The following is a 27,870-nucleotide window of genomic DNA, read 5'->3' on the forward strand; positions in this document are numbered from 1 at the left end:
TGCTGATGAGTCCCCTTCTATCCCCATCTCTCAGGCTGCAGAAGTCCTGAAGGTTGATGGAGGGCCATGCTATTCAAACAGCAGGCATGGCTGAGACAGAAGCTCCTGGTGCTGGGAAGCCTTGCCGTTGGGAGTCTCCTGTATCTAGTCGCCAGAGTTGGGAGCTTGGATAGGTAGGTGATTAAACACATACTTATGCCTGTATGACTTTAAATGTCTCTTTATTTCAACTTCCTTAGGACATAATTTTAAATCTATCCATTTGTGTTCCTCCTTCAAGATTCCCAAGAAGCATGTTTTTCTGCAGTATTGATTTTGATTTATTGAGCCTTTAAAAGAAAGAGATCCAAGTTGCTCAAACCAAGGTGTTCATCAAGATCCATTTGTATTCTGTGTGTGTTGTTTACTTTCAGAGAAGGGATAAAGCCATGTACAGTAAAAATGTCATTTACTATAGCTCTGTGTGCATCTGGTTGTTGACCTCTAGCTGTAGCAAAATAGTGATGATGTATTTATGTATCTACATTTTGAACTTTATAAGTGGGCAATTAATGTGCTACCAAGAGAGTTAAAATTATGTATGAGACTGTAAAGGAGCTCATCGGGTTTGGAATCCATTGCCCTGGAAAGATGGCTGCAGGGGGAGTTTTAACTATGTTAATTAGCTCTGGTTTCCAGGAGCTGAACATACCAGACAAGGAGTCTGTCGCTCAGAGTAATGGCCCAGAAAGCAGTGGAAAGTTCACAGAGAGGAAATTTACAGTGCTAGTGTTTGGCTCTAAATAAGCCAACAGTTGAGAGAGGTACTAGACCTGCAGAAGTCCAGCAGTGTCACCTGACTTCAGATTGAATGCCACTGGACTGTCCCACATCCGGTATGATTAGAAAGGGTAGAGAAGTTAATTTCTGAAATTTGAAGCTTCCTTTTTTGCCCTTTAAAATTAATTCTTGCTCTTGAAAAACTGATGTATGCTCCCCACGAATTCAATTCCCATTTTCTATAAAAGTGTAGCCACACATTAAAATAAAAATATCTTCCTTACAGTTTTTCTTTTCTAATCTATAGATCTTATCACAGAAATATTTAACAAATAATATAACAGTGGTCTTTGCTTTCCTTCAGCCAGTATTAATTTTGACTGATAAAATGAACCCCTTTAATGCTTTTCAATTCAAAATTCCTAAGTAAACTTCCTACTCACTATGGGAAACGGTATAACCCAGAGCTTATCACTGACTCCTAGTAGTTCCCTAAAGTAGGACTTGTTATTAGTGAAGAGCCTTGAGGTGGTACCATTGTCCTATGTCCATAATGGAACTTTTATATCAAGTTCTTCCCAATACCTTTAGTTTGCTTCTAATCATTTGCTTTATTGAGTAATTGATCTAACAGTCATTAACATATTAGTTATTTAGTTGATAACTCTTTTCATTGTTAACCTGGTCTCTAGTCTCTAATGGGGTAGCTTTTATAAGGAATTGGATTGCTTGGGGGGCTTTCTCAAAACCTCTCACTTGAGAGTTTGAGCAGATTGTCTAAAATTGACACATGCTGACACAGACCTGTCCTTTAGAAACTGAAGACCCTGCTCTCTGGGCGGGAGGCTGAGCTCAATTACTTCTACTGTCCCTTCCAATCCTAAAATTTCATGTTTTTTAGTCTGGGGTCCATGCCTACTCTTTAGGGAGTGGAAATAATATGATATTTTTTCCTATCTTGAGTTAGGGAGTCCAAAAAGCAATTGTTCTGCAGGGAACGAGCTCCCATGGTAGAAGGTAAATAAAGGAAAGAAGGAAAATGACCTTTTCTAGAAGTAGAGAAATTCCTTTCGAGCTCAGACAGGGCAGACACTGTTTCAGCCTCTCTCAGCCTGGGTTCTGTGAGAGAATCAAGTCCTACAGCAAAGAATTTGATTGACTGTTTCCTCAGTTCTCCCAAGGACAGCATCATTCAAGATGCCTGGGAGAGAAGTCCATCCATTGCATTCAAGATGCCTGGGAGAGAAGTCCATCCATTGCATTCAATGGATGCCTTAAGGGATTAGGGTTTAATTCTCAACCAGAGCCCAGCAAGAGCTAAAAGATGAATTTGTGACATCCCAATCAACGTTACAATTGAAAACATACTTTGACTATGTACGTGTTGCTCCTCATATATCTTCCATTTAGAGCTCTAACATATTAATCCTATTAACAAATTTATGAAAACAAAACTCATGTTTCTCTAAAATATTAACTGTGATTAACCCTGTTTTTTATAGTATGCCATATTTTTATGTTTTCCACAATGAGCATAAGTTGTTTTTAGAATCATAAAAAACCCACAAAAAAGGTAAAATATCTTCATATATTTCCTTAAGCATTATGATAGCTGTTTAAACATTGCATAGGCCGAGCCCCTTCCCCTCAGTTCTGCAAAATGCCTTGGCATGACCTTGAGGTTTTTCCTTTCTCCCTTTAATTGTAAACATTACAGAAGATAAGAAAGGTACAGTGGGGTCTCTTAGGAAAAGCAAGAGACAGCCTCATTGCCACAGAGAGGGGAGCATAGACTCCAAATTATTAGGGCAACTAGAAGCTTCATTTGGAGGAATTGGTTTAACAGCCATTTCGACTAATACTATACCCTTTAACAAGAAAGCAAAAATACCTTCTCAGATAAACTTAGGAAAGTTATAATGAATTCAGTTCAATTGCAGACTATACCCCAAAGGAAATTCAATTTACTAACCATATAAATTGGCCACACCAAATTAAATAGTCACTCCAGCCTTATATCACTGTGATTGTTACCACAACTTTCTCTGTGAAAAAAAGCAGTGGTGCTTTTTCACTGCTTAGGGCAATGTTGAAGTGGAAATCCTCCTTTCTGGCTCCACCCTTTGCTTTGCTTCTTTCATGAGTTTGAGTCCCGGATTTAAATGGGCTTGACAATGAGGACCTGAGGTTTCTGACACTGTCAGAGTCTTGTTGATTTCTGGTCCCAGGTGTGGTAGGTGATATACAGCACTTGCTGTTGGCATTTGGTTTGCTCCTATGTTCAGCAAAGTAAAAACATAAGCCTGACCTTTTTAGATAGAAAGAGAAAGAGAAGCAGAAGAAATATGTACTCTTCTAGCTGTCCCCAAGGCCAAAAGCAGAAATTCTCATATAATGGAAAGCTCAGCCAGTGCCAAGATTGGAATTTTGCAGGTTGATGACGCAAATAGCCGAGGGCAGAGACTGGGACCTCTTTTCAGATTATGTCTCAAAGATTTTTCAGAGTCATATGAGTGCAGCTGAGCTGCAAGAAAATAATACCACATGAAACCCACAAAAGGGCCTCCTAGCTGCCCTTTAGCCTCCCAACTGAAGATTCTAACCTTCCGTCTTTCATATTTTCTAAATGATGTTAACTGGTGGGCTGCTAAAAGGCTATTAGTATGGTTGGTGTCACTTGTCTGTCCTGTACTATGAACGTCAGTACACGCTATAGTCAATTAAGAGCTTGGTGAATAAGAATCTTAAGAAACGCTAATAAAAATATTCCATCAATTATGTGTGCTTCATTTAATACAGAGTTGCTTAAAATAAAATTTCCCAAACATATGTTCATTGTGGATTGCAGTAGGCAGAGAGCAGTGGTTTTTTTTATGCATTTTAAGTCTTACTCTCACTGGGGAACCAGAGAAATGAGAAATTAGTTGCAGTGAGCTCCTTAGAGCATCTCTCTGTTGCTTACAGGCTACAACCCATTTGCCCCATCGAAGGCCGGTTCGGAGCCCGTGGTCAGGCTGAATTCCCCCTGCGCGCCCTGCAGTTTAAGCGTGGCTTGCTGCACGAGTTTCGGAAGGGCAACTCTTCCAAGGAGCAGGTACGCCTTCATGACCTGGTCCAGCAGCTCCCCAAGGCCATTATCATCGGGGTGAGGAAAGGAGGCACCAGGGCCCTGCTTGAGATGCTGAACCTCCATCCGGCAGTGGTCAAAGCCTCTCAAGAAATCCACTTTTTTGACAATGATGAGAATTATGCCAAGGGTATTGAGTGGTATAGGAAAAAGATGCCTTTTTCCTACCCTCAGCAAATCACAATTGAAAAGAGCCCAGCATATTTTATCACGGAGGAAGTTCCAGAAAGGATTTACAAAATGAACTCATCTATCAAGTTGTTGATCATTGTCAGGGAGCCAACCACAAGAGCTATTTCTGATTACACTCAGGTGCTAGAGGGGAAGGAGAGGAAGAATAAAACCTATTACAAGTTTGAGAAGCTGGCTATAGACCCTAATACCTGCGAAGTGAACACAAAATACAAGGCAGTAAGAACCAGCATCTACACCAAACATCTGGAACGGTGGTTGAAGTACTTTCCAATTGAGCAATTTCACATCGTCGATGGAGATCGCCTCATCACGGAACCCCTGCCAGAACTTCAACTCGTGGAGAAGTTCCTAAATCTTCCCCCGAGGATAAGTCAATACAATTTGTATTTCAATGCTACCAGAGGGTTTTACTGCTTGCGATTTAACATTATCTTTAATAAGTGCCTGGCGGGCAGCAAGGGGCGCATTCATCCAGAGGTGGACCCCTCTGTCATTACCAAATTGCGCAAATTCTTTCACCCTTTCAATCAAAAATTTTACCAGATCACTGGGAGGACATTGAACTGGCCCTAAAATAATGTCATACAACACTATGTGTTGTGCCTGGGGACACACAATGTCTCGTCTGGATTAAAATATGCACTTTTCCTATAGACACAACTGTCCAAGTCATTTTTCCATGTATACTTGTACATACGCAGTGTGTGACCAAATATAAGATCAGCTCTTTTTCTACTGAAAATTTACAAAAACAAAAACAAAAAACAAACCAATTTGCTGTCTACATAGTTGCATCTTTTATGCTATTTACAAAAAGAAGAGGTGGTGGTACTGGGGGAAAGTGACTTCAGCTATTCTCAGAGAGTTAGTCTTCCTTTGAGTCAGAATTTGTCGCCTGCCATTTTCATAGATTTAAGCCAAAAGATTAACATGTGAAAATGTACCAATGGCTGTGAAGTTTCAGGAAGTAGAGGATTCGGTTATGCATTCTTTTCTAAGGGAAAGCTGACTCTTTAATTCAGATGCTGAATTGATGCCATGAAAACAGAAAATACTATTTTCTTATTATTTAAAAAAATGTCTTATCTCATAAAATTGACATCGTTCCAAAGTTCCTGTGGTGATTTTGCACTATCGTTTTCTCATATGGACCATGGTGTCACTTGTAGCATGTCAGTCACACATCGGAAAGTCAAGTCCTTTTACTTCCGTGTTCTATGTCAACAAAGAGAAATGTCATGTACATAGTGTATATAGTTGTAAATACTGGTTTCACACTAAGTAATTCTATTTTGTAAACTGAATATGGCTATTTAATTTATTGTGAAATTAAATTTATTGTGGTATTTAAAAAATGGAATGGATTAAAATTACTCTATGTGCAATTGTTTTTTACTCATTTTGTTTTATGTGCCCCTTGCTGGCTCCCAAAGTCAAAGCTGTTTATGTGCACATGAGAGCACTTGGAAAGATGCACTTCTCCGTTGGATTTCTGTACCCTTGTGATATGAAGCAAGGTTGGATATATTTTTTAAAAATATCTCAACCATCTGGAAATCTAGTATAACAGCCACCTCAAAGAGCACTTGTGCTTCTCTGCTACAACCTTGTAACAATTAACTTACTTGCAGTTGCTCCTGGTGCTAGGAGCCAGACAAGAAATACTTTAATATAATCAAGGCATAGAAGAATCACAGTTTTATATGAACCTCTAATCAAAGTCAGACCAACAGAGAAATGGAATAAAATAAGATTAGAAAACTTGTGTAGCCTCTGTACTGAAAGCTGCTGATGCTTCCGCAAACTCTCAGAACTCCCTCTTTGAGATGAAACTACGTCAGCCTGCTCAGGAATGATCAAATTACGTAGTGTTGCTATTACTAACATAAACATATGGCTCAGATTTCCATCCAGAGAAATTAATGCTAAATTGGGTGCTTGCTAACATCAGATAGCCTGTACTGTTCTGCATTTATAGATGCTTAAATATAGTTTGGAAAACCTTGGAAAGAGGTATCAACAGAAAAAATAATAATAATAAGATGGATTTTTCACAATCATGGTTGCTTATCCAGTGGAAGATGTTTAAGCGAGTTTTGTTCACATTGAGAGTGCCTAGCAAATAACAGTGGATTCCCTTTTGATTGTACTAAGTGTTGATTTTCTCCATGAGTTGTTCATCCTGTCCAGTGATTGATGGTGAACTTTTCTAAATAAATAGCCCTTTGCCCTTCATTGTCGGTATATGTTGCTTCTCAAGCTTCAGCCTTGGTAATCATCTCTACCGTTTCAACTAGCATTGGTGCTGTTTTCTCAGCATGGAACAGGCATGACACCAGCACATGCTTAGAGGCCAGCTTCTCACTGACTGCACAGTGAGTCTGGAGTGAGAGTCTTGGGTCTAAATGTCAATCACTCTCATTTAAGCCGTGAAGGAAATCAAACATAAGGAACTTAGCATCAGACTTCTCTATGCCTCAACTCTCAGCTAACCGTCAGAGTAAACTGATTGAATACTACACTCAAGGACATAATCAACACATTATCATTAATTTTATTATAAATCTTCCTAGAGTACTCTACAGCTAATACAGTTTTATACCAGTAACTGTCAAAGTATGCTCGACTGGAACACTGACGTTTCAAAAACTCAGCCTAGGTATTCCACCAGTAAAACTGAAAAATAGCAATCTTTTCCTAGACTCATAGAGAAATTTTTAAAAGTAATGAATAGAAATGTTTCAGTAATAATCTTTTATAGTCCAAATTTTTCTTCAACTTTGCTGCTGCTACCAAGAGTATATATTAGAGTTGATTCTAAGATTCTATTTGACTTGTGCTGTCTTTTATAATTTGTTGCTTTTAGCTCAGTAAGCAAGTATTTCTTCATCACATGCAGAAAAAAAAAGTGTTGCAGTTTCCAGTTGTTAAATAAGTTTGAGAGTTGTTTTAAACCTTGGGGCCTCCTCACAGATACCTAAAACAGGACGCCTGGCCTAGGAGGATGTTTTTAGAGGCAGGTTTCATTTCACTGAAAAAAAAACAAACATAAAACAAAACAAAAAAACAGTCACAGCCACTGCTGATTGAACTAGGTAGAAATAAAAATCCTACGACCTTAATAGCACACTCCACTGGAGGTTTCAAACCTCCTTGTTTAGAAAATGTTTCCTGTTGTCATCAAACAGGTAACCGACCTCTAGAGGAATCTACAGCTCATCACAACAGATCCACTAGGATTCTCTTTAGTAAGTTATTCCTTTTACATCATGAAAACTTTGCATTTCTTCCAGAGGCTTGGTGGCACCATACGGTTTTGTGAAACAGTTCCAGCTGCAAAGAGTAAAAAACTGTTTAAGCAACGGTGAGGTTTCTGCTGGATTGTAAAGCTGAAACGACACCATTTTGGAAGCCAGGGAATTCCAATTATAATTGTACAAACAGGAACAGGAGTCCCAAGGGAGTGAGAGAGAGTAGGGAACAGAGAGAAAAGGAGACATGCAAACCCACAAACAGACATCAAATTCCAAGTCCATCTTGTAGTCACCTGAAATCACCTCACAAAAACCTTCAACTGATGAAGGTATTAATTTTTCCCACTAATTACACTGTAGTATAGGAAAAAATCTAAGACATCAGGGTCTTTAAGTGATGTGTGTTAAAGCAAAGGCATGTAAATCCATTGTAATCACATCTGATCTTAGATTTGGTACCTGTTATGTTGATGGACCAGCAATTGCCAGAACAGTTTCCACTAAAGCTGATGGAGCCTTGTGAGAGCACTGCTTGGGGTGCTGCCCCTGGAACAAGGGCCCTGCTGGAGGACAAGCTCCAGGACCGGTGAAAAACTCCTGGGATGCTGCTAAGGGAAGGTAAGAACCAAGGACAAGTGCAGCCCCAAATCCAGTCCTACCAATGAGCTTGTGCTTTGTCCAGTTATCAGTCTGCTAAATTGGATTGTCTTCATAAGCTTAATTTGAGAATTTTCCATGGATGGAAAATGTCATATGATCGTAAATCGTGTCTGCCTGCTGAAGCCTTTTGTACTCTTTTCACACACTCAGCAGCCATTTTCCACTTATGAAAACAGACACAGTCTAAGCAGAAAAGAAAACTTTGCTGAAAACATTCCCTCTAAAAATGACTAAATACAGCAAAATCTTAGCAATTCAGGCTAACAAGGTGAAAATATTTTAAAGCAAATTCATTGCAATTAATCCCAAGTAGGCAAAGTACCAAACTATACTAACAGTGCATTGATAAATAAATATCTAATTGCACCAGCTTTACAAAATAAAAGCCTCCTAATTGGCATATTGTTTTCCTAAATGGGTGTTACTTCAAGTATTTCAAAACAGTCTGTCCTCTTAAGTAGGTTACTCAGGCCCCCTAGTATCTGTTTATGAATTTTTATAGCAAACCTTTCTTTTACAGCTAGTGCAAGGATGAAATTTAGGCCGAAATATGATCATTTGGTAAGGTCCTAATAAATTATACCTTATGATACATCTTACAAGAACAATTTCTTTATGTTTTATGCTTTTAAAGATTTATTTCCAATTACATTTTATCGTAACTTTAAGGAATAAGAGTGCTATTTCATAATGATTAGAAGTGGATTGGTGCATTGAAAAGGCAGAACTGAACTGAGAGCAATATGCATTTCCCACAGAAAGCACCTGATTGGTATTCCAAGAACAAGTGTCTGTTATTTAGAGTCAGCTCAGTCGAAAAGCAATAGCCTTTCAATCATATCAAGGAGGCAGCAGCATGCTTGGTACCTCATCGGGCTAGTTCCATCACGTCTGAATTTGTGAACCATATCAGTCTACCAGGTCTTGGGGAGCTGTTGGTGAAAGGGTTTATTGTTTCTAAACATACATGTCATTCCCCTTTAAAAACAGTCCACCAAGAAGGTGAGTTGCTCCCAGAAGATTGGTAACATCATTTCAAAGAGCTGGCTCACCTCCAACCTTTCTAAATGCACACAGCTTTGCTTTACATTACCTTTTCTTTAACGGCACCAGAGAACAATCTTTAAGACCAACTGCAAAACTGCCTGTTTCTTTGGTAAGGCCACGTGGATGGCATCCTCCATCTCTGGCTCATTTTTTCCAGGAATGAGGCAAAGGTGTCCTTTCAAAGACAGTTCTCTGGGTATGCTGACCATGGAAGAGACATACTCTCTCCTTGCCACCAAGCTTCTGGCTATAGGTCCACCCATCCTGAGACTTATATCAGGAGATACAGGAAGAAGAAGGAAACTGAACACAACATTCTCCTGTAAGTAAAGTACTGTAACGTTTTCAAAAGTGTTTAGGAAATATATTTGTTTCATTGAACACAAAGGAAATATAAGCTAAATGTAAGTGAAAGGGGCAAGTCAGTTCATCTCTTTGGGTTTGAGCTTTCTATTAAATAAAATAGGAGCATCAGATTAGGGGATGTTTAAGCTCTTTCAAGATAACATCATACCATCAGATGAAAACGATTACTGGAGCATGCTTTTGACAGTGAATGTCACGGAGCTGAGGGCATGAAGGCAGAGAGGAAAGAGGGGTTGGACTCAATGTACTTAGCTGTTCCTGTGCGTAGAATCTCTCCCCAAAGTTTCATATCTATGGTTTTTCTTTAAGGGATATTCTTTTTCACTTTTCCCTTGTAACTGAATTTTCTTTCTATTCAACTTTATTCTTGGCTTTGGCTTCCATTTTGCCTGTCACTTCCTGCATTAATTAACTTTTGCATAACAGACCACCCTCAAAACATCCTGATTAGCTCAGGATTCTGTTCCTTATCTGGGCAGTCCTTCTGGTCTGGTCCAGCTGGGCTCCACACTGCTGGCCTTCCTCATGCACCTGTGGTTTCTGGCAGGTCAGCTGGTGACTGGATGATCTAAGGTGATCACTCTTAAATGTTGGTGGCTTGTGCAGTTGATCGATTGGTGCTACTTGCCAATACTGACTATTGGCTCAATGACAAAGGTGCCTGGGTTACATGTGTCTCATCTCTTAGTAGACTCACTCGGGTGTCTTCATGGTAGTCAGAGGGGTGTAAAGAATAGCAAGAGATGGCAAATCCCAACATGCAAGCATTCTTCAAGCACCTGTTTGCATCCTGTTTGTTATTTCTCATTGGCCAAAGTATGCCACATGGTCAAGCCCATAGTCAGCATGAGAGGAGATGACACAAAAGTGTGTATAGGACAGAAAATTATCGTGGCCATTTCTGCAAATATGGACCACATCTCTCAACCGTGATTCTATCACAGTGAAAGTTATAACAATTATAGTAATAATTCACAAAGCAACTTTATCTTCCTCCATTCCTGAAGAAACATAATGATAATAAGAAGGGTGATAGGCAGAATAACGCCCTCCTTCCAAAGACATATACATCCTAACCTCAGGAACCTGTGAATATGTTACCTTACATGGCAAAAGGGACTTTGTAGATGTGATGAAGTGAAGGACTTTGAGATGGGGAGAGCTTCCTGGATTATCTGGGTGGGCCCAATGTAACCACAGGGTCCTTAAAGGTAGGAGAGAGAAAGAGAAAAGGGGACAGTCAGAGAGATGATGATAATGGAAAAATGGGCTTAGACTTTGGGGACCTTCAGAGAGATGCAGCATTGCTGGCTTTGAAGATGGAGAGAGGTGGCCACAAGCCAAGGAATATAGGCAACTTTAAGAAGCTGGAAAAAGCAAGGAAATAGTTTTCCCTAGATCCTCCGGAAGGAAACATAGCCGTGCCAACACCTTAATTTTAGCCCAGGGAAACTTGTGTTGGACTTTTAAATGTACAGAAATGTGAAAGAATAAGTTTTTGTTGTTTTAAGCCGCTAAGTTTGTGGTAAGTTGTTCTAGGAGCCTTAGAAAATGAGTGCAAGAAATCAGGGGAAACAGAGCACTAAGCAAATGCTGGTGTGTTTAATCAGCTTATTCTCCTCCAGCATCACAGGGTGAGGAGGCAATAGCTGTCAGTCACAAAGGGCATTTCCAAACAAAGCAAGCAGAAGTCCTGAAGCATAGGACCTGAAGGGTAGCACCCCTGCAAGTTCCCAAAGGTGAATGCAGGCAGAGTGACCCTCAAGGAGATAATTCCCTGGTCATTGAAACACAGAGCAAGTCTCATTTCTTCTGGGACACCTCCACTGAAGCCCAACGGGTAAGAAACAGTTTAATGGTAAATTGCAGATAACTTTACGGCAAGGTCCAGATTATGTGACATTTAAAAGTATCTTTAACATTTTGGTTTTCACGCGGAAAAACTAAAACATATTCGGTCTTCTTAAAAGTCCATAAAATCTATCCTCGATCCAAAATATCTGAAGTCTCCAAAGATCAGAGCCAGGAGCCTTATTTTAGATTGGTCCCAGGATCTCTTCCAGATGGCCTTGGAAATTGTCCAGTGAGGAAAACAACCTGAGATTCTTTCTCCTGACCTTAATGAAATTCAGAGGCATTTATTGATCACCTAATATGTCCTAGCTTCTGAAAGATTTACCAAACAATTACTAAAGGTCACTAGGAAAGCCAGAGTTAGAGGTGTGACTAGAATACAGCCCTCCAGAATTCCAGCCACTTGTCAAGAAAAGTCTCTAAATGGTTCTATTTATTATTTATGTCTACCTACTTCCTAAAAGGATTTGAGGTGGCAATTTTCTAATTAAAATGTGTTTCTAATCTCTTTCTAATCTTGTTTTATTGGCTGCATTTCAACCCTCTTGTACTTAATCAACCTTGAATGGTAACGTGTATTGAGTCTGTATAAAAATATGAATTAGCATTAAAATTAAAATGTACACACATTTAGTACACATGTAATATTTATGGACATATTTGTATTTGTAAGCTTGTTGAAAGAAGCTAATTATAAAAGTTCATTATGGGAGTAATCAAAACCATTCTTTTGTTAGTGATTATCTGTCAAATTTGCACAGCTGCCATCTAAAAATTACATGCCAAAGGTGTCACAGTCCAGCCAAACACAGTGAGTGCACATAAAGAAAAGAAAAATTCAATAAATTAATATTTCAGAAGCACATTAACCGATCTGGAAACAAATATTTTGATAAAAGAATACAATTTGCCTAATTAAAGTGTCATTACATATAGTATAAGTTTCAGTGGTAAAAAATATATGTTTATTTGTCTTGCTAATTCAAGGATTTTGAAGGTGCTCACATGGAAAATATTATACCTGCCACCATTGTGTGCTGTGCATGTGGACATGTGTGTATGTGCGTGCATGCGTGTGTGTGGTTCTTGACAATTCTATAACAGTGTCTCATCCTCATGTGATTATCACATTACTCTTCAGCTTGATCATCACAAGTCTTCCACCTTGGAATTGTATCAGGTTTCTCTGAAAGCACAGTAATAATTCATTAATATTGATAATGAAAATAATTATATGATAACAGTATAATTAATAACGAAAGAGTGATTCATTCATTCAATCCACAAAGGTTAATTGAACACCTATCACTAGATTCTGAGTTATTTTTCATTATTTATTTATGTATTTTTGGCCGCGCTGGGTCTTCGTTGCTGCGCGTGGGCTTTCTCTAGTTGCGGCGAGCAGGGGCTACTCTTCATTGCAGTGCACGGGCTTCTGATTGTGGTGGCTTCTCTAGTTGCGAAGCATGGGCTCTAGGCACGTGGGCTTCAGTAGTTGTGGCTCGCAGGCCCCAGAACACAGGCTCAGTAGTTGTGGCGCACGGGCTTAGTTGCTCCGCGGCACGTGGGATCTTCCTGGACCAGAGATCGAGCCCGTGTCCCCTACATTGACAGGCGGATTCTTAACCACTGCACCACCAGGGAGGCCCCATTTTTATTACTTTTAAATTTAAGCATAAATTTAAGAACAATGTGTTTACTTGGTATTATTATCTGCATCTATTGTGCTTGAGGCACTAATTTTAAATTGTGTGAAATTAGTAAGTACAAGCCTCCAAGCCTAAAACTCTGAGAGTATGGCATTGATAACTCTCTCTGGGAAACAACACTGAAAATAAAAGTTTTTTGAGGTGAGGGGCCAGAATCATCATGACAGAATAGCCCCAGTGCTCTGCATGGGAAAGAGTCATGTCATGGGAAAGACTGCAAAGGGACCAGACACCCACTGACCATTAACTGTGTTTATACCCACAGAATGACCAGCTGACTTCAGTTACACAAACCCTTAATTTGGATAGAGTTTGTTGAAATTGGTCAAATTGGTGACTACGTGATTGTCCTCAAAAAAAGTTACTTCAATCTTTCCAATTTCTCCTTCAAACAATATCTTTGAAATATTTGGAGAAAACTTAACAACTCTGTATGTGAAATTACTTCTTTCTCCATCCCTTTGGCTGACTCATGCCCAACATGGGCCCTGGCCCCTGCAATGTGCTCTCAGAGCATTCAGGAACCCTCAACAGCTCCTTAGCTCTGCTGACACACAGCCAGCCAGCACCACAGGGCACCGTCAGGAGTGGCTGTCTGTCAGTACTGCAGCCAACCCTGCTGGGCACTGTGGCTTCCTAGCTGGCATTACCACCATCTCCACTTCCCCAAAGACCTATGGCAATGTATGTATGGGTATGCGTGGTGTGTGTGTGTGGAAGGGGCGGAGCCGGGGGGAGATCCTGTCTCTCCTTATGTTATACTCCCTTTTAAAAAGTACAAAAGCCATCCTATGTAGATACCAAAAAAGGTGCCCCTTCCACTCTGTGTTCAGAATCCACCCTCTCCATAAGGCCAGGCTAGAGTGGAAGACAAATCTGAGTAACAGACACCATGGTAAACTCAGAATCTCATAATAGGTGTTCAATAAACCTTTGTGGATTGAACAGATTAATGACTTTTTCCTTATGATGATGGAGACTTTACTGCTGGATTAAGCTTTTCTGCCTGTCTCTTTCTTCCCTTAGAATGGGACCTCTGCCCAGGAGATTCTAAAGTCCTTTATGCAAATAGATCTCTGGTGGCCAACCCACCATACAGCCAGACGTGTTCCCCAGCAATGGACATAATGCAGGCTTTTGCTGGGCTCCTGAACGCCCATTATACTTTTAATGCATTGTAAGATACAGATGCTAAGAACCAAGGGCTAGCTTCAGACTCTACACTTCAAAGACCTTTTCATGCCAGGAACCAGCATGACAGTTTAAATCACTTCTCTCCTTTATGTCTCATAATATATGACAGTGACACAGCAGATGTCAACTGCTATTTATATGAGTCCTGGCCCCTCAATGACATGGATCTCTAAATTTTCTCTATTAAACTGTTAAATTTTACACTTAATTTAGCATAAAGTAAAATTGTGAATTTCAAAAATAATGACCGAAACAATAAACTAATTTCCACTTTCATCACAGTGAACCATGCTCTGAATATCACTGTTTAGGGTTTTACAGTGTTAAAGGTGAACAGCTTAGTTCACTAATGGTATAGAAGTACGTACAGCTCATTGTCGTTTTTAATTACACTTCTACCTCTTTTTCATGTTAACACATCTTAGCCTGAGAATGTGCAGACACAATACGGTGGACTCAAAGAGAAGTAGACCGTTCACAGGCCACAAAGACACTAGAAAAAAACAGGAATCTTCGTATACACAATAACTCTCCAGTCACAGAGTAGAACAAACACCCACTTTTATTTGTTTTGACACATTTAGGAAATCATTATTAGATATTAATTAAAGAATGATTAAAGCTAATTATTTGATGAAGGCTCCATATGTCCAAATAAAACAACCAGACCATGGATGATCTACTTATTTCTACTCTAATAGTGGAAGTCCCTGCAAATTGAAATTGTCATTCCCTGAATCTAGTTGATTCTTGCGTCTCAGTTGAATGGTTACAACATATAGACACAGGCAAATCTTTTAGGAACATACTTTGATGCATGAATGATTTTGGAAAATTCAGCAAGTGAAGAGGCGGCAGCTGTGAATACATGAACAGTCTTGACCTGAGTATCCACCTGTCAATAGAATTACACCTGTCAGGGCAGGATGGTAATATGGTTAACATCTACCCACTGGGCTGCTTATTTCAGTATCTCACAGCTAATTCTGGCAGAGACTCAAAAGAAATGTTTCTGCCAGTTCCTACCCCTCAGGTTGCAGATAAGCAGCCCAGGTGGAGAACCGTTATTCTCTATTCTAAAATGTAGGTGTTGACTTTATTGTCTTAGTAAACGCAGCATCATTAAGAGAATGGTGTCTTTGGGACTCCACTGGCAGTGCAGTGGTTGAGACACCATGCTTCCAGTGCAGGGGGCACAGGTTCTATCCCTGGTTGGGAAACTAAGATCCCACGTGCCGTGGGGCCAGGAAATTAAAAACAGAGAGAGAGAGAATGGTGTCTTTGTTTAACATTTCTTCTCATTGTAAGCAACTATAGGATAAGTATTGTCATCGACATTTCCCTTTCCCTTGAAGGCCACAGACTCACACTTTGTACCATAGTAAATAAGTAAAAAAAATTTTTTTCAAATGAAAAAATTGTAACTATTTATTTATTTATATAATATCAAGAATCCTGAAAATTAATTATTTGCTGAAAAATAGCTTCTCATGCACAATACCACTCAGAGCCCACCAAATATGGATGATCGTAGATACGTGCATTTAGTGTAGGACCCATCACAGTGGGTGCAGGGAGGGCCATTTGCTCCAAGACTCACATTGACGAAGAGGTCACAGTTGGACTGGTGACATTACCTCCAAATGACATTAGAGTACTGTTCCTGAAAAACTCTGACTTATTTTTTGACATTTTTTTTTCCAGACCACCTTTTATTACATCAGAAAAGCAACATTAGGCACTAGATCTTGCAAAATATGTTCTGACCAAGTCTAAACTTTCTGAAATTAAATATGTGTAACCACTGTAAGGTTTTTAGTGAACAAAACAGTTAAATACAAACTTTCATTTGCAAAATAGATTACTGTATAACTGGCAACCTCAGAGCCAAGTGCTAACTTTTCTTGCACAGATTTCAGCGGCAGTGGAATGGGGAGATGTAAATCCTAATGAGTACCAAACTTAATTTTGGCTTTATATATAGAAAGAAACTTTGAGGAAAAGTACCTTTAAATTGAATAGTATCTTTTGAAATAAACAGCTCAGTCCAGCACTTACATATGTGAGGTTTATACTCAACCAGATCTGGGATGAAAATGAAGATTTAGGGTTTACAGTGACTTTAAATCCAGTTTCAAGAGTAGCCAAGTCACCTCATTTCCAGAAAGGGAAGTCTCTTTAGGATGACCACGACACTCTTCTGAAGACACTTGGATAGCCAGAGTTCCTTGGCCACAATTCCACTTTTCCACGACACCGTGCCAATGCTGTAGTGTGGAACTTCCTCTGAAAGGCAGAGCCCTACACCACAGCGCTTCTGGCATTTTCAAGCCTCAAAAGAAGAAAGACCTCCTGCTTCAAGTCTGCAGTTATGGCTCCGGCTAGAGAAGTTAATTAACCCTTCCCCTCCCCACTGCTTTCCCTCCTGATCTCCAGCAGGGAGTAGCAGCTTAACATTCCTTTCAGAAATAAATAGTTCAAATGAGTAATTTAGAGTTAACTTTAAAAGAGCAGCAGAAAACAGCCACTGACCATTATGTTTGCAAATGAGTGAGAGAATGAATACACGTGAACAAACACACAGAAGAATAAAGTAGAATAAATCCTTCGTTTCCCACATTCATCAGGAAAAAATATCTTTAAAAAAGAGTATTAATTAGCATTTGTTCTTGTGTGGGTAGAGAGTCCAGGGCTCTGAGCAGGCATGGCCTTATAAACAGGGTTGCTATAAACAGGGTTGCAAGCAGCCCTCCGCACAGCAAGTCAGGACTAGGGTGCAGAGAGGGGCCTTCATGCACTTCTGACAGCTCAATACCTGTGAGAGAACAGAGGTGATGCAGGGACTTTTTAACCCACAATGCATGAGGTATAGGGAAACGTCCATCTGTGAAAGAACCACCAGCAGCTGGAGGGACCGCAGTACGGCATTCTCACAGCAACTGCTGATGAAGGATTTCCCACACCATCTTCTTCCGGAACAGAGGCGTCTGGTGCTGAGTAAATGTGATGGGTTTGTCCCTAGAGATATAATCTGCATATTTACAAGTAAACATTCCACAATCACTCCCATTCAACTGTTGAGGAATCTCATGTGCCTTCATGTGGTAGTGGGTTCACTCTAAAACATTCAGGTCAATATTTCTTTTGGTCTTACTTTCATCCTTTAAATACTGAAGGAGAATCTCACAGATCCTGTGGCCCTTTTGTCCCATAGAATCCAGATATTTAAGACACATTTTTCTTAGGTCTGTCACTACCAGGCTCCAATGTACCTTCCGAAGAATAGGCACCATAATAAGTTCCTGTTCAAAGAGACTGACCCCTTTGGTCTATCTTTTCACTGCTTGGTAACCCCCAGACTTTAATTTTGGATAGAAGAAAGTACTGAATGCATAAAGTGCTAGATACCCTTGTTTTTTTTATTTCTTTCCACCAGGAGATTCATGTAAAAATTAATGACTTCATCATTGAGCCAGTGATAGTTCTTCAAGGTCTGGATATCTCCTCGAGTGATTCGGAATTTGAAAGCACTATTTAGGATCTCATGCTGTGGGCCATGGCCTAGAGCATTACTGATTTCCTTTTCCATGTCCTCTGTAAGTTCAAGAAGATCACATGTCCTTTTATCCCTCTCTTTGCTTGAGCAATTTTTTTCTTTTGTCTCAAGTATTGACATCTTCCTCCTGAGTAAGCCATTGTTTCCACTGCCCAGGTGGAGTCAGGCTGACACTTCTTCAGATAGGTCAGGTTCCAGCTGGAGTCCCCTCCTACCTTCATTTTCAAGTCTGATTCCAACTGTCTTCTCTGTATCAGAAGTTTTCCCCTTTGAACACCTCTTTTCGCTTCTCACTGACCGTAGAGGTCCCCTTGTTTCAACAACTCTGTATTGTTTTGGAACAAACTGAGTTGTTTTGACTCCATGACTTAGCTCTTGCCCCCAGCCTTTGGTCTTTAATGTGTCCATCTGACTTCTTTGAGAACTATGATGAGTTGAAGTTACAGGAGGAACAGAGTTTCCATGACCACCTTCTTTAAGTCACTCTGATAACCTTCGGTATTTCTCTCTTTCCTCTTTTTTTTTGTTTTGTTTTTGTTTTCTTTCTGCGGTACGCGGGCCTCTCAGTGTTGTGGCCTCTCCCGTTGCGGATCACAGGCTCCGGATGCGCAGGCTCAGCGGCCACAGCTCACGGGCCCAGCCGCTCCGTGGCATGTGGGATCTTCCCGGACCGGGGCACGAACCCATGTCCCCTGCATCGGCAGGCGGACTCTCAACCTCTGCGCCACCAGGGAAGCCCTCTTTCCTCTTTTTGAACACCCTCCTCCACAGTACAATGGGGACGCCTCAGACCCTTGCCACCCTCTTCAGAAATCATCTCTGTTACAACCTGTTCCTGAGACTTCCACGTTAAGGAACTCTCCAGATTGCCTTTGCTATGGTGACGGCCACCTGGTCTTCTATTACAGGCTTCTGAGCTCAAAGTAAAACCAAAGGAAGGCAGGACTCTGCATGGCTGATCTCGAGTTACTGTCACCCTGATCTTTGGATGGTCACTTATTCCATTAGGAGATTTATTACCCAGTTTCAACATGTTGTTCCAGGATCCAGAACCTGTCAGTTCAGAAGATGAAGAGTTCGAAAATACCTTTCCTGAAGGAACCACATTCCATGTTCCATTACAAGCAGAAGTTACCACCGGCTTTGTGGTCAGCTGGAATGGGAATCCAAATGAGCTGGCGGCATTGTAGAGACTGTTTTTCACCCGGTGAATAAAGCAATCTAATCTCCGTTTTTGGCTGGCATTTCATCAGCGTCCACTGTAGAAAACAGAGTGAGTCACTCCTGCCTGGGTCTCGTCTGCCAGTTGGTGCCTTTGATGTCCTGTCGTCCACAGTAGAGGCATGGACCACTGCCCATCCACTGACCAAGGAGTGGGATTATCCTTAACCCCAAATCCACTACTGCCGGAGCCATTCTCAGACCTAGGAGCTCTTCACTGGAGGCCCAGAAGAGAATCCCCAAATCACACGGAGTACAAGGATATTGAGATTTCTGCCCTTGGTTTGGATAACTTGCACCCATGTACCGCCAGAGGAGCACAACCTCATTGCTTCAGTTTTCATAGGGTATCCTAACCGGTTACCCTAGTTTCCCAAAAAGTATTTTTTGACATATTTTGTTAACACACCCAAAACCTCAGAAAATGGTGGTAGGCCCCTCGACCTGTGAGAGACAACAATCTCAGACTCCTGGACCTAAACTCAGGCACCACAAGAGCAGCAGGATGGAGGGGGTGTCCCTTTATCGTATTCACTTTACTTGTCCTAGTCAATTTGGTTGAGAAACAATAGCGTGGGATCCACAGGCCTGCAGGAGAATGCACTTCCTTTCGAGCAGGGCAAGTGCCAGGAGGGAGAGTGCTAGCAGGGAAAAAAAGTACAGGAACACTAACCCATATTCCCATGGAAATGCTCTGGTTTCAACATTCCTTTTGAAAAACATAGCTTCTCTAGTAAGTTGGTCACACTCCAAGAGGAATTAAGCTTGAAAGATAACAGAACTTCAAAAGTCAGATCGAAAAGACCAGACCCGAGACTGTGAAAGGCATTCAGAAGAGAGAAGCGTTTTAACTCAGCTTTCAAAGCATGTTCTCCCTCCTCTTTGAAAATTTCTGACACTCTCAGAGTTGCTGAAGATTTTCCCACCTGAGACGTCTTTCTTCAGGAAACCATGAAATAACAAAAATCTCTCTCCAGGTAGAATAGGAGGAAAATGTGAAAGTAAGTTCAAGTAAGTTGCTGCTTGTTCTGCTTATTCTTGAGCCTAACACGTCATCTCCAAGAAAGTTACTAGGGTCTTACTTATCTCACTGCAAATTAGCAGAATGCACGTCCTACTGTGAGTGGAACTGAGGCCCCAAACACGTGGCCCCCAACAGGAAGCAGAAGTCTTGGCAGGTTGCCAGAAATGTGTCTCCATGACCCATTTGCCAGGGGGTGGCCAAAAACCAGAAGGGAAAAAGCAGGCAGTAGGAATAAAAGGTGTATAAACACATCTCAACACTTACATTCCTGCCTTTTTCAGGCTACTTCCTTTACCGAGAATCCTCTGTTCTGTGTTTAGCTGGGTAACCTCTGCTGACCCTTCATGGCTCAACTGAGAATCATTCCAGTTACGACTATGTGCCAGGCCCAGTGCTAGGCACAAGGAACATGACAGTGCACAATGCAAATGCCTACCCTCAAGGAGCTGTGTGCCAGGCTCACAAGTGGGCATGATGAACAATGTACAAGGAAAGCAATTATCCTAAGCTCATTGCTTGCCACGAAGGATGAACCAGTGTAAAGATGCCTACCCTCAAGGAGCACTTAGATTCGATGCTGGGCAAATGGAAAACAACAGTGTACAAGACACCTGCCTCCAAGGAGCTGAGGGCAGGCTGAGCTTTGAGCACAAGGAGCTCGACAGTGCATGATGCAAGGTGCCTGCCCACAGAGGTTGAGTGCCAGCCTCGGTACTGGACCCAAGAAGCACAACAGTGCAGAATGAAATGAGCTTACCTGGAGGGAACGAGAGTCCAGGCTCAGGGCTGGACACAAGGAGCATAGCAGTGCACAATCCAAGGTTCCTATTCATTGTAGATGTGTGCCAGGCTCCAGACGGGCAAAATGGACATAGCGGTGTACTATGCAAAATGTACAACAACGCAACTGCCTTCCTTGAACCCCTTGGCCTGGTAATTGCTCCTACACCCTCCATTTATACCCTGATAAACATCACTTTTGAGTGAAATAGTTACAGTGTTTATTTCCCCCATGGACAACGGGCATAGTGAGGGCATCAATTAGACTTTGTCTGTGTTCCCCAACACTAAGCACAGTGACCTCAAAAAACCCAAACCACCACCGGCAGTGATAACATAGACATATATGGCACTGAGCCAAATTACTAAAGTTCCGTTCAAAACAATGCCAAAGAAGTTACAGGGAAACATTTTGCTTACTGTATTCTAGTTAGTATTTTTACATCAGTGTTCATGAGTGTTACTGGTCTTCAGTACTCTTGCCTTATACTATCTTTAACTGGCTTATGTATCAGTGTCAAATTTGTTTCATAAAAGAAGTGAGGAGGTTTTCCTTCCCATTCCATGTTCTAGAACATGTGTCAGCACATTTTTTCTATAATGGGTTGATAGTAAATGACGGTAAACATTTTAGGCAATGTGGTCCATATGGTCTCTGTGTTGCAACTACAGTTATCCTTTAGTATCCATGGGGGATTGATTCCAGGATCCCCACAGAAACCAAAATCCAAGGATGCTCAAGTCCCTTATATAAAATGGCGTAGAACAATTGTACCCCAGCATGTATCCATGCGTTCTCTATCCATGGATACAGAGGGCTGTGTGTACTCAACTCGGCCAGAAAGCAGCCATAAACAATAAGGAAACAAGTGGGAGTGACTGTGTTCCAATTAAACTTTATACACAAAAACAGGTGGCGGGGCTTCCCTGGTGGCCCAGTGGTTGAGAGTCTGCCTGCCGATGAGGCCAGGGCCAGATTTGATCTGTGGGCCTTAGTTTGTGGACATTTGACCTGGAATAATTTACAGAGCAGGTGGACCATGTGGTCTTTGATGGTTTGGGAGAAACGTACCTGTGCCTGATCTTAGTGAAAAAGACTGTAGTGTTCCCCACTAAATAAGATCACAAGATGTTATGGGTTCATCTTGCATTTTCCCTGCCTCAGTTCTGGAACGACCCACTTCTCTGAAGAGCCAGTACCATACTGCTTTAGTTATAGAGGCTTTATAGTATGTTTAATGTCTGGTAGAGCTAGTTTCCCTTTGTAGTTTTACTTTTATCAAGTTTTGTGACAGGATCGTCCCTGGCTTAGCCAACCACAGAAAAAAAGAGATTAGGAGGGTACATGACCCAGAGGCAGATTTGCTCACAGGGGTAGGGTCTGAGAGGAGGAAGCCCAGCCCAGCAGGCCAAATGTGGGAGCTAGCAGCTCGAGTGCGGCAATATTGTGACCATGGGCCCCATGTCTTTGGTCTTGTCAAGGAAGATGAGAGTTAACACCAAGGACATAAGGAAAGGTCTGGAAGCAGTGAATCCAGGTGTGAAGGCAATCCTGAAATCCACTTATGCTGGGTAACAGCAAGTAGCGAGGACCTGCTCCAGGCAGGTTTGCTGTCCCTACAAAGGAAGGTTGCCTGGCATGGACAAGGCAAAGGCCTAAGTATAGGAGCTCAAGGTCCCAAGACAGGGACCCCAGCAGAGGAAGCAAATGAGGTCCCTTGGCAGAGCTGCCAGGAATCCGGGAAGTAAAGTGAGACCCCAGAATAAGGCCCAAGGCGAGTTACCAAAATGGGAGCACAGGACAGAGCTGGATGAGGACTAAGTGGGATTTAGGCTGAACTCCAAATGTCAGGCTAGAGCTCCTAAGTTCCTCCTGCTCAATGTCCCAGTTACAGAGCCTGCAGGTGGGGTTAATTACTCTGGCTTTGAAGGAAGGAAGGAGAGAGAACTTGGGAATCATCAAGGTCAGACACAAGGCTTTGAGTCTCTGGGGTTGTCCTTAATTAGCCACGACCTTGGGCAGGCCACTTTGCCTCTGGTCTACCAAGGGAATTGAATGAGATTATATCTAAGGCTCCTTCTAGTTCTAAGAGTCAGTTGACCCCCAATTAAGAGCAATGGAGGGACTTCCCTGGCAGTCCAGTGGTTAACACTCCATGCTTCCACCACTACAGGGGGCACAGGTTTGATCCCTGGTGGGACAACTAAGACTCCGCATGCCGTGTGGGGTGGCCAAAAAAATAAAGAAAAATTGGAGCAATGGAGACCTGTGTTTCACCAGCACATTCTATGTGCCATACATGCTGCCAGACACTTTACATACATTAAAGGGAAGAAAACTAATGGTTTTTGTTACCAGTGGTGATAAATATTTAACAACCAGCTCTCTTCAGGGGAGAAAAAAAAACAACCCTGATTCGTAGCATTTTCCCAATATCTGAGGTGCAAATATTCCCACCATGATTTCAAGTTACCACCATGTAGTCACTGAATTCAGAGTTGGGAAGAAAAGTGCAGTGGAGCACCATCATACAGTGTTTTCATCCTACAGATACAATAGATGCAAATAGGCTCAGAACATAGATAATAGTAAAATGTAATAAACTGATTAGAAAGTGATGTTATGAGTATATATATATATTTCATTTGTTTTTAATATAATTTTTTAACTGTAAATATATATAATTTTCAACAATGACTGTGTTTAACAACTGCCTCTCAAAATTTCTGATAATTGATCAATCAGTCCTTGAGAGCTGATAAGGACCAGCTGCAGCACACCACTGATTGTTACTTACTGTCTCCCGGAGGCCACGATTGTCACTGTAGTTCTATTGTTTCATTAATCTTCACTGTGACTTTCTGAAACAGTAATCGTTTTACTGATGAATAAAAGGATCTCAGAAAGGTTAAATAACCTACCTGGAACCACACAGCTCCTATGGTTATGTGACCTCCACCCTGCAAATCCCCAAATTATATTATCCCACGCTGTCTCTCATAGAACAAAATTTTGATTTTAAACTGTTTTATTCTTTAAGAGAGTAGATTATGTTCCATTTAAGCCAAAGTCCTCTGAACACTGATGTGTGTTTGAGGTCACTGCCACTGAGTCAGTTTGGTGACAGAAAGTGCCATTAAGCTAAACAAGTTGCCATTGTGAGGCAGGACTTGGCCTGTAGAGTCTTGTAGAGAAGCACAGTAGGGCACCCATTACCCAGAAAGAAGTCTTCTACCCAGAAACACTGGGAATCACCTCAAGCTCTCCTCTCATTTTCCTGTCTTTTCCCTAAAGTCATTCCAGCTCAACAGAGCTAATTCCTTTTTAGTCAAGTCAATATTTTGTACCATGAACCTCAAGCTAAATACCCAATAACATTTCAACTACCGTTTTCAACAAATTCACAACGTGTTTTATAGTTGTTGTAATTTTTGTGGTTCAGAGTTATTATTTCTTTTTACAACATAACATGATGATGTTTTCTTTCTAATAAACAGCATCACTAGAAGTTACAGTGGAAGCCCCTGGGAACAAAATAATTTTTAAAAATTAATAATACATTTTCCCCAAAATAGAAAGAAGAAAGAGCTTACAGAAAAAAATATATTTTATAATTCAAAAAAATTAGTGGATACTACTAGGGAATATTTAAACAACTATACAATCTACCTAAAAGGATCAAAGGCAGTTGTTCACAATCATGAGTAACCAGCCATACCAGCAGAAAGACACCATAATTGACTCCACTGAACAACAATACATTTAATTGCAAATACTGAGACTCTTACGTAAAACTATTTTACCTGTCGCTGGTTGGTTAAGTTATCCTCATATGCCTTTATTGAGGAGTTATTTTAGGTCTAAGAATAAATGTAATATATTACTTTTAATTACGGCATAAATTTACAATATTACTTTTCCCTTCATGTTTGCTTCAGGGACCACACAGGAAGCTCTAAAGAACAGTGTGCAGCCCAGAAGGCTGATCTGACATCGAATGTGTTTCCTGTTATCGTCACGATTCTTGCTTTTCTGTCCCCTATCTTCAGTTATAACCCTTCTTGGTTCTTTCTCTGATGCTCTCATTTCCTCCTCCTCTTCATTTCTCTCCTGACACTCAGTAAGAGAGTAGATGGAAAAGAGAAAGAAAGTGGGTGTGTGCCCAGAGCCTGGTACATGTGTAACACATCATAGGAGCCCAGGGATGGAGAGGAAACATGGTGCAAGGGCCAGGGAACTGTTCCTCTGTACCCATCTCATTCCTTACGTACTTTTATATACAAGGGTTTTGGACACTGAAATAGAGGACATAGTGGAGGGATGGAGTGAGGAAAAGATATAAAATAAAATAACAGAGCAGATTGGGACAGGGATATCTCAACACACCTCATCTGCTTCTCTTTTTTCTTCAGGATTGAACCAAAGGTTCAAATAAATTGGATGTGATCCTTCAAAACTATTCATTGGTCCTACTGGGAAGGGCATGAGATTTACTGGACCAGGGCAGAACCCAGGGCAAAGGGTCCTGATGATGGATGATGAAAAGGGATCTTCCATTTTATTTAATGTACTTATTTATTTTAAGAGATAGACAAAGGAATATTTAATAATTTAAAGATGAAGTTCAGGAATGATTGTCTAAGGAACATTTCCTGTTCAATGCTGAGGGGATTGGTTGCTATTAAGCATATTCATAATGCTCCTTCCTGATCAGTAATAATAATGCCACTAACGATCATTTAAAATAATTATCACTCTCATTGACTGAGTGTTTCTTATGTGACAAGCGCTGTTCTAAATGTTTGCTTACATTAATTCGTCTCACAGCAACCCTATGCAATAGGAATGATTAGTATCCTAACTTTACAGTAAACTGAAGTAAGAAGAGATTAATAATTTATCCAATAACTTCTCATTATTCTAAAGATAAACTCCAGATGCCTTAGGTTTCCAATCAAGGCCCTCCATGATGTGGCCCCAAATGCTTTTTCAAAATTAGGTCCTACTCCTAGCTGACAGCAATAGTACTCATTAGGACCTGCCCCATCTTCTGCTTCTTGACTCTAAACCTCACTCCCACCACTGTTCCCACCCAAGAGGCCGTCTTCCTTGCCTTTTGCCTATTGGGGTCCTCCCATCATACAAAACTCTGCTCTGTTGTCAACTCTTCCGTGGAGACATCTCTGACCACTCTCACCCAATGACTCACAAACAACTCTTGCCAGTCCTACCTAGTAACTCCTTGTGACTTGTTATCTCGTATTGTCATTTAAATGTCCACATCAAAGTCTTGTCCCTCCAACTAGAACTCTGACTTGGTGTAAATCATGTCTCCACAATGCCTAGCACAGTTCTGAATTCGTAGTTACCCTCAGTGCCTTTTCTGTTAAGTTAATGTATCCTATAGCTTATGCAGAGGTTATTCCTTTCATCAGAAATGCAGTTTGTTCTTGGACCCACACCTCACACATTTTCAGCATGAAATATGCCTGAAGATTGCATCCATTCTGGTAAAAAGAACTGACAAGATTTATCTGTTAATCAGGATATTTGCTACCCCAAACTCATATTTTTTTTGCTCTGTTTTCATATGCTATAAAAAACAAAATGTTAGGAAAAAAATTTTTCCCACTGCAAGCAAACTGGTTAAAATAACATTGGAAAAACTCACAGCTTAGGCAAGAAACAACTGTTTGAAAGTAAATGATTTTCCTTCTAATAATGTACAAGACCAAAGGTAAGGCAGATGTAAAAGAGTGCCACATGCTACTGGAGTTCTTTTTTAATAACTTCAGAGATCCTTGTAGAAGGAAGAGTTACAAAAGTTAAAATGAGGAAAACAGTTTTAAATGGCAGGTGAACTTGGAAGTTTGGAAAACTTTTCAGGGCAGTAATTCACAGCTTTTTCAATGTACTTAAATGAGGTGGAAACTGCCAAAACTGAATTGTTTTGGAAACTTGCCCAGAGCAGACAAAGAGCTGATGGAAAGATGATGACAGTGAACACACTGCATGCTACGTAACTCCAGTTTGGTGATGGTCCATCAGACTAAAGATGAGAAAGAAAAAGAAAAACAGTGTAACTCGAAATGAAGGAAGTAAACAAGCTAGCTACTTTCAACGTACTCTGCCTGATTTGATTTCAAACTGCTCTTTGGGGGATCAGAAGTACATCAGTTCCTGAAAGCAGACAGTGGAAACCATCTTTGCGCCCCTCCCAAAGCTCATTTGCTCATAAAACAAAAGAATGAACAAGAATGCAGCGTCAACACTTACTGGTCCCATCGTCAGAATTAGTGTCAACTTATTTTTGGGAGTCCTGATTGGCCAAATTCTTAGCACAGCACTTAAACACCAAGGTGATTTAATTGGAATGACGTCAGTCAAGAATTCAGGAGAAATACATGAGGAACTGAAATTAGGTAACAGTAATAAAGGCCCGGGACGCTCTAGATTCAGAAAACTGTGGACTGTCTGGTTTAACTTCTGTCCTAAAGAAAGTATCAGGTTTTATTTTTAGAAACCAATTGAGAATACTAAGGGACAAAGCTTCTCTTCATTAAGGGGAACCAACCTGGTTGCAGGAAAATATGTCTGCTCTCACTAACAGAGGTAATAAGAGCTGTCATTTGAAGATATTAGAGCCAAGGAGGACAAAAGGAAAAGCCTACATCATAATTAGATTGCCCCGAAGGGGTATGAGAGCATTTCACACTCAGAGGAAAAGCTGTAAAGGGCCAAGTCAGAGGAATGCTAGTAATGGCCCTGTCGGCACTCAGTGTTAACATTCAGATGCAAGATAGAAAGATTCCGTAACCTCAGATTCTTGAAGATTTGGGGGGCAGTACCCTACATGTGAAATTGTTATGGACTGAGGAGTAGTTTTTATTAAATATAAATAATAGATTACAACTTGCCTTAAAACATGTTCCAATATGATATTAAGAACCATGGCTGAGAAATGAAAATTCAATCCAATACAAAACTTGACAAACCAGGGCTATATCTCATCCATACCACCCTCTGGAGAAGGTATGAGCAGACAAAAGTATATATCTAGAAGCTTCTGAATAAAAATAAATGTCTTGTATTTCTTGTCACAGACTTTCACTCCAAACAAATA

The 27,870-nt window shown here is 40.8% G+C and overlaps 1 protein-coding gene and 1 pseudogene across 1 annotated transcript in view; one reads left to right on the top strand and one right to left on the bottom strand.

Moving 5' to 3' along the window:
* The window catches only part of HS3ST5 (heparan sulfate-glucosamine 3-sulfotransferase 5), a 274,423-nt gene extending 268,957 nt beyond the window's left edge, over positions 1-5,466 (top strand). Inside the window, exons 4-5 of the mRNA XM_024756692.1 lie at positions 35-173; positions 3,724-5,466. Of these exons, the coding sequence (XP_024612460.1) occupies positions 67-173; positions 3,724-4,654 (1,038 nt within the window). The 5' untranslated portion in view covers positions 35-66 and the 3' untranslated portion in view covers positions 4,655-5,466. The remainder of the gene's footprint in view (positions 1-34; positions 174-3,723) is intronic.
* An 11,629-nt stretch (positions 5,467-17,095) lies between these two features.
* On the bottom strand, positions 17,096-19,080 carry LOC112407418 (sentrin-specific protease 2-like; annotated as a pseudogene).
* Positions 19,081-27,870: the final 8,790 nt, after the last annotated feature.

Source organism: Neophocaena asiaeorientalis, unplaced genomic scaffold (assembly GCF_003031525.2).
Source record: "Neophocaena asiaeorientalis asiaeorientalis breed wild unplaced genomic scaffold, Neophocaena_asiaeorientalis_V1.1 scaffold125, whole genome shotgun sequence".
In the NCBI taxonomy this organism is placed as follows: domain Eukaryota; kingdom Metazoa; phylum Chordata; class Mammalia; order Artiodactyla; family Phocoenidae; genus Neophocaena; species Neophocaena asiaeorientalis.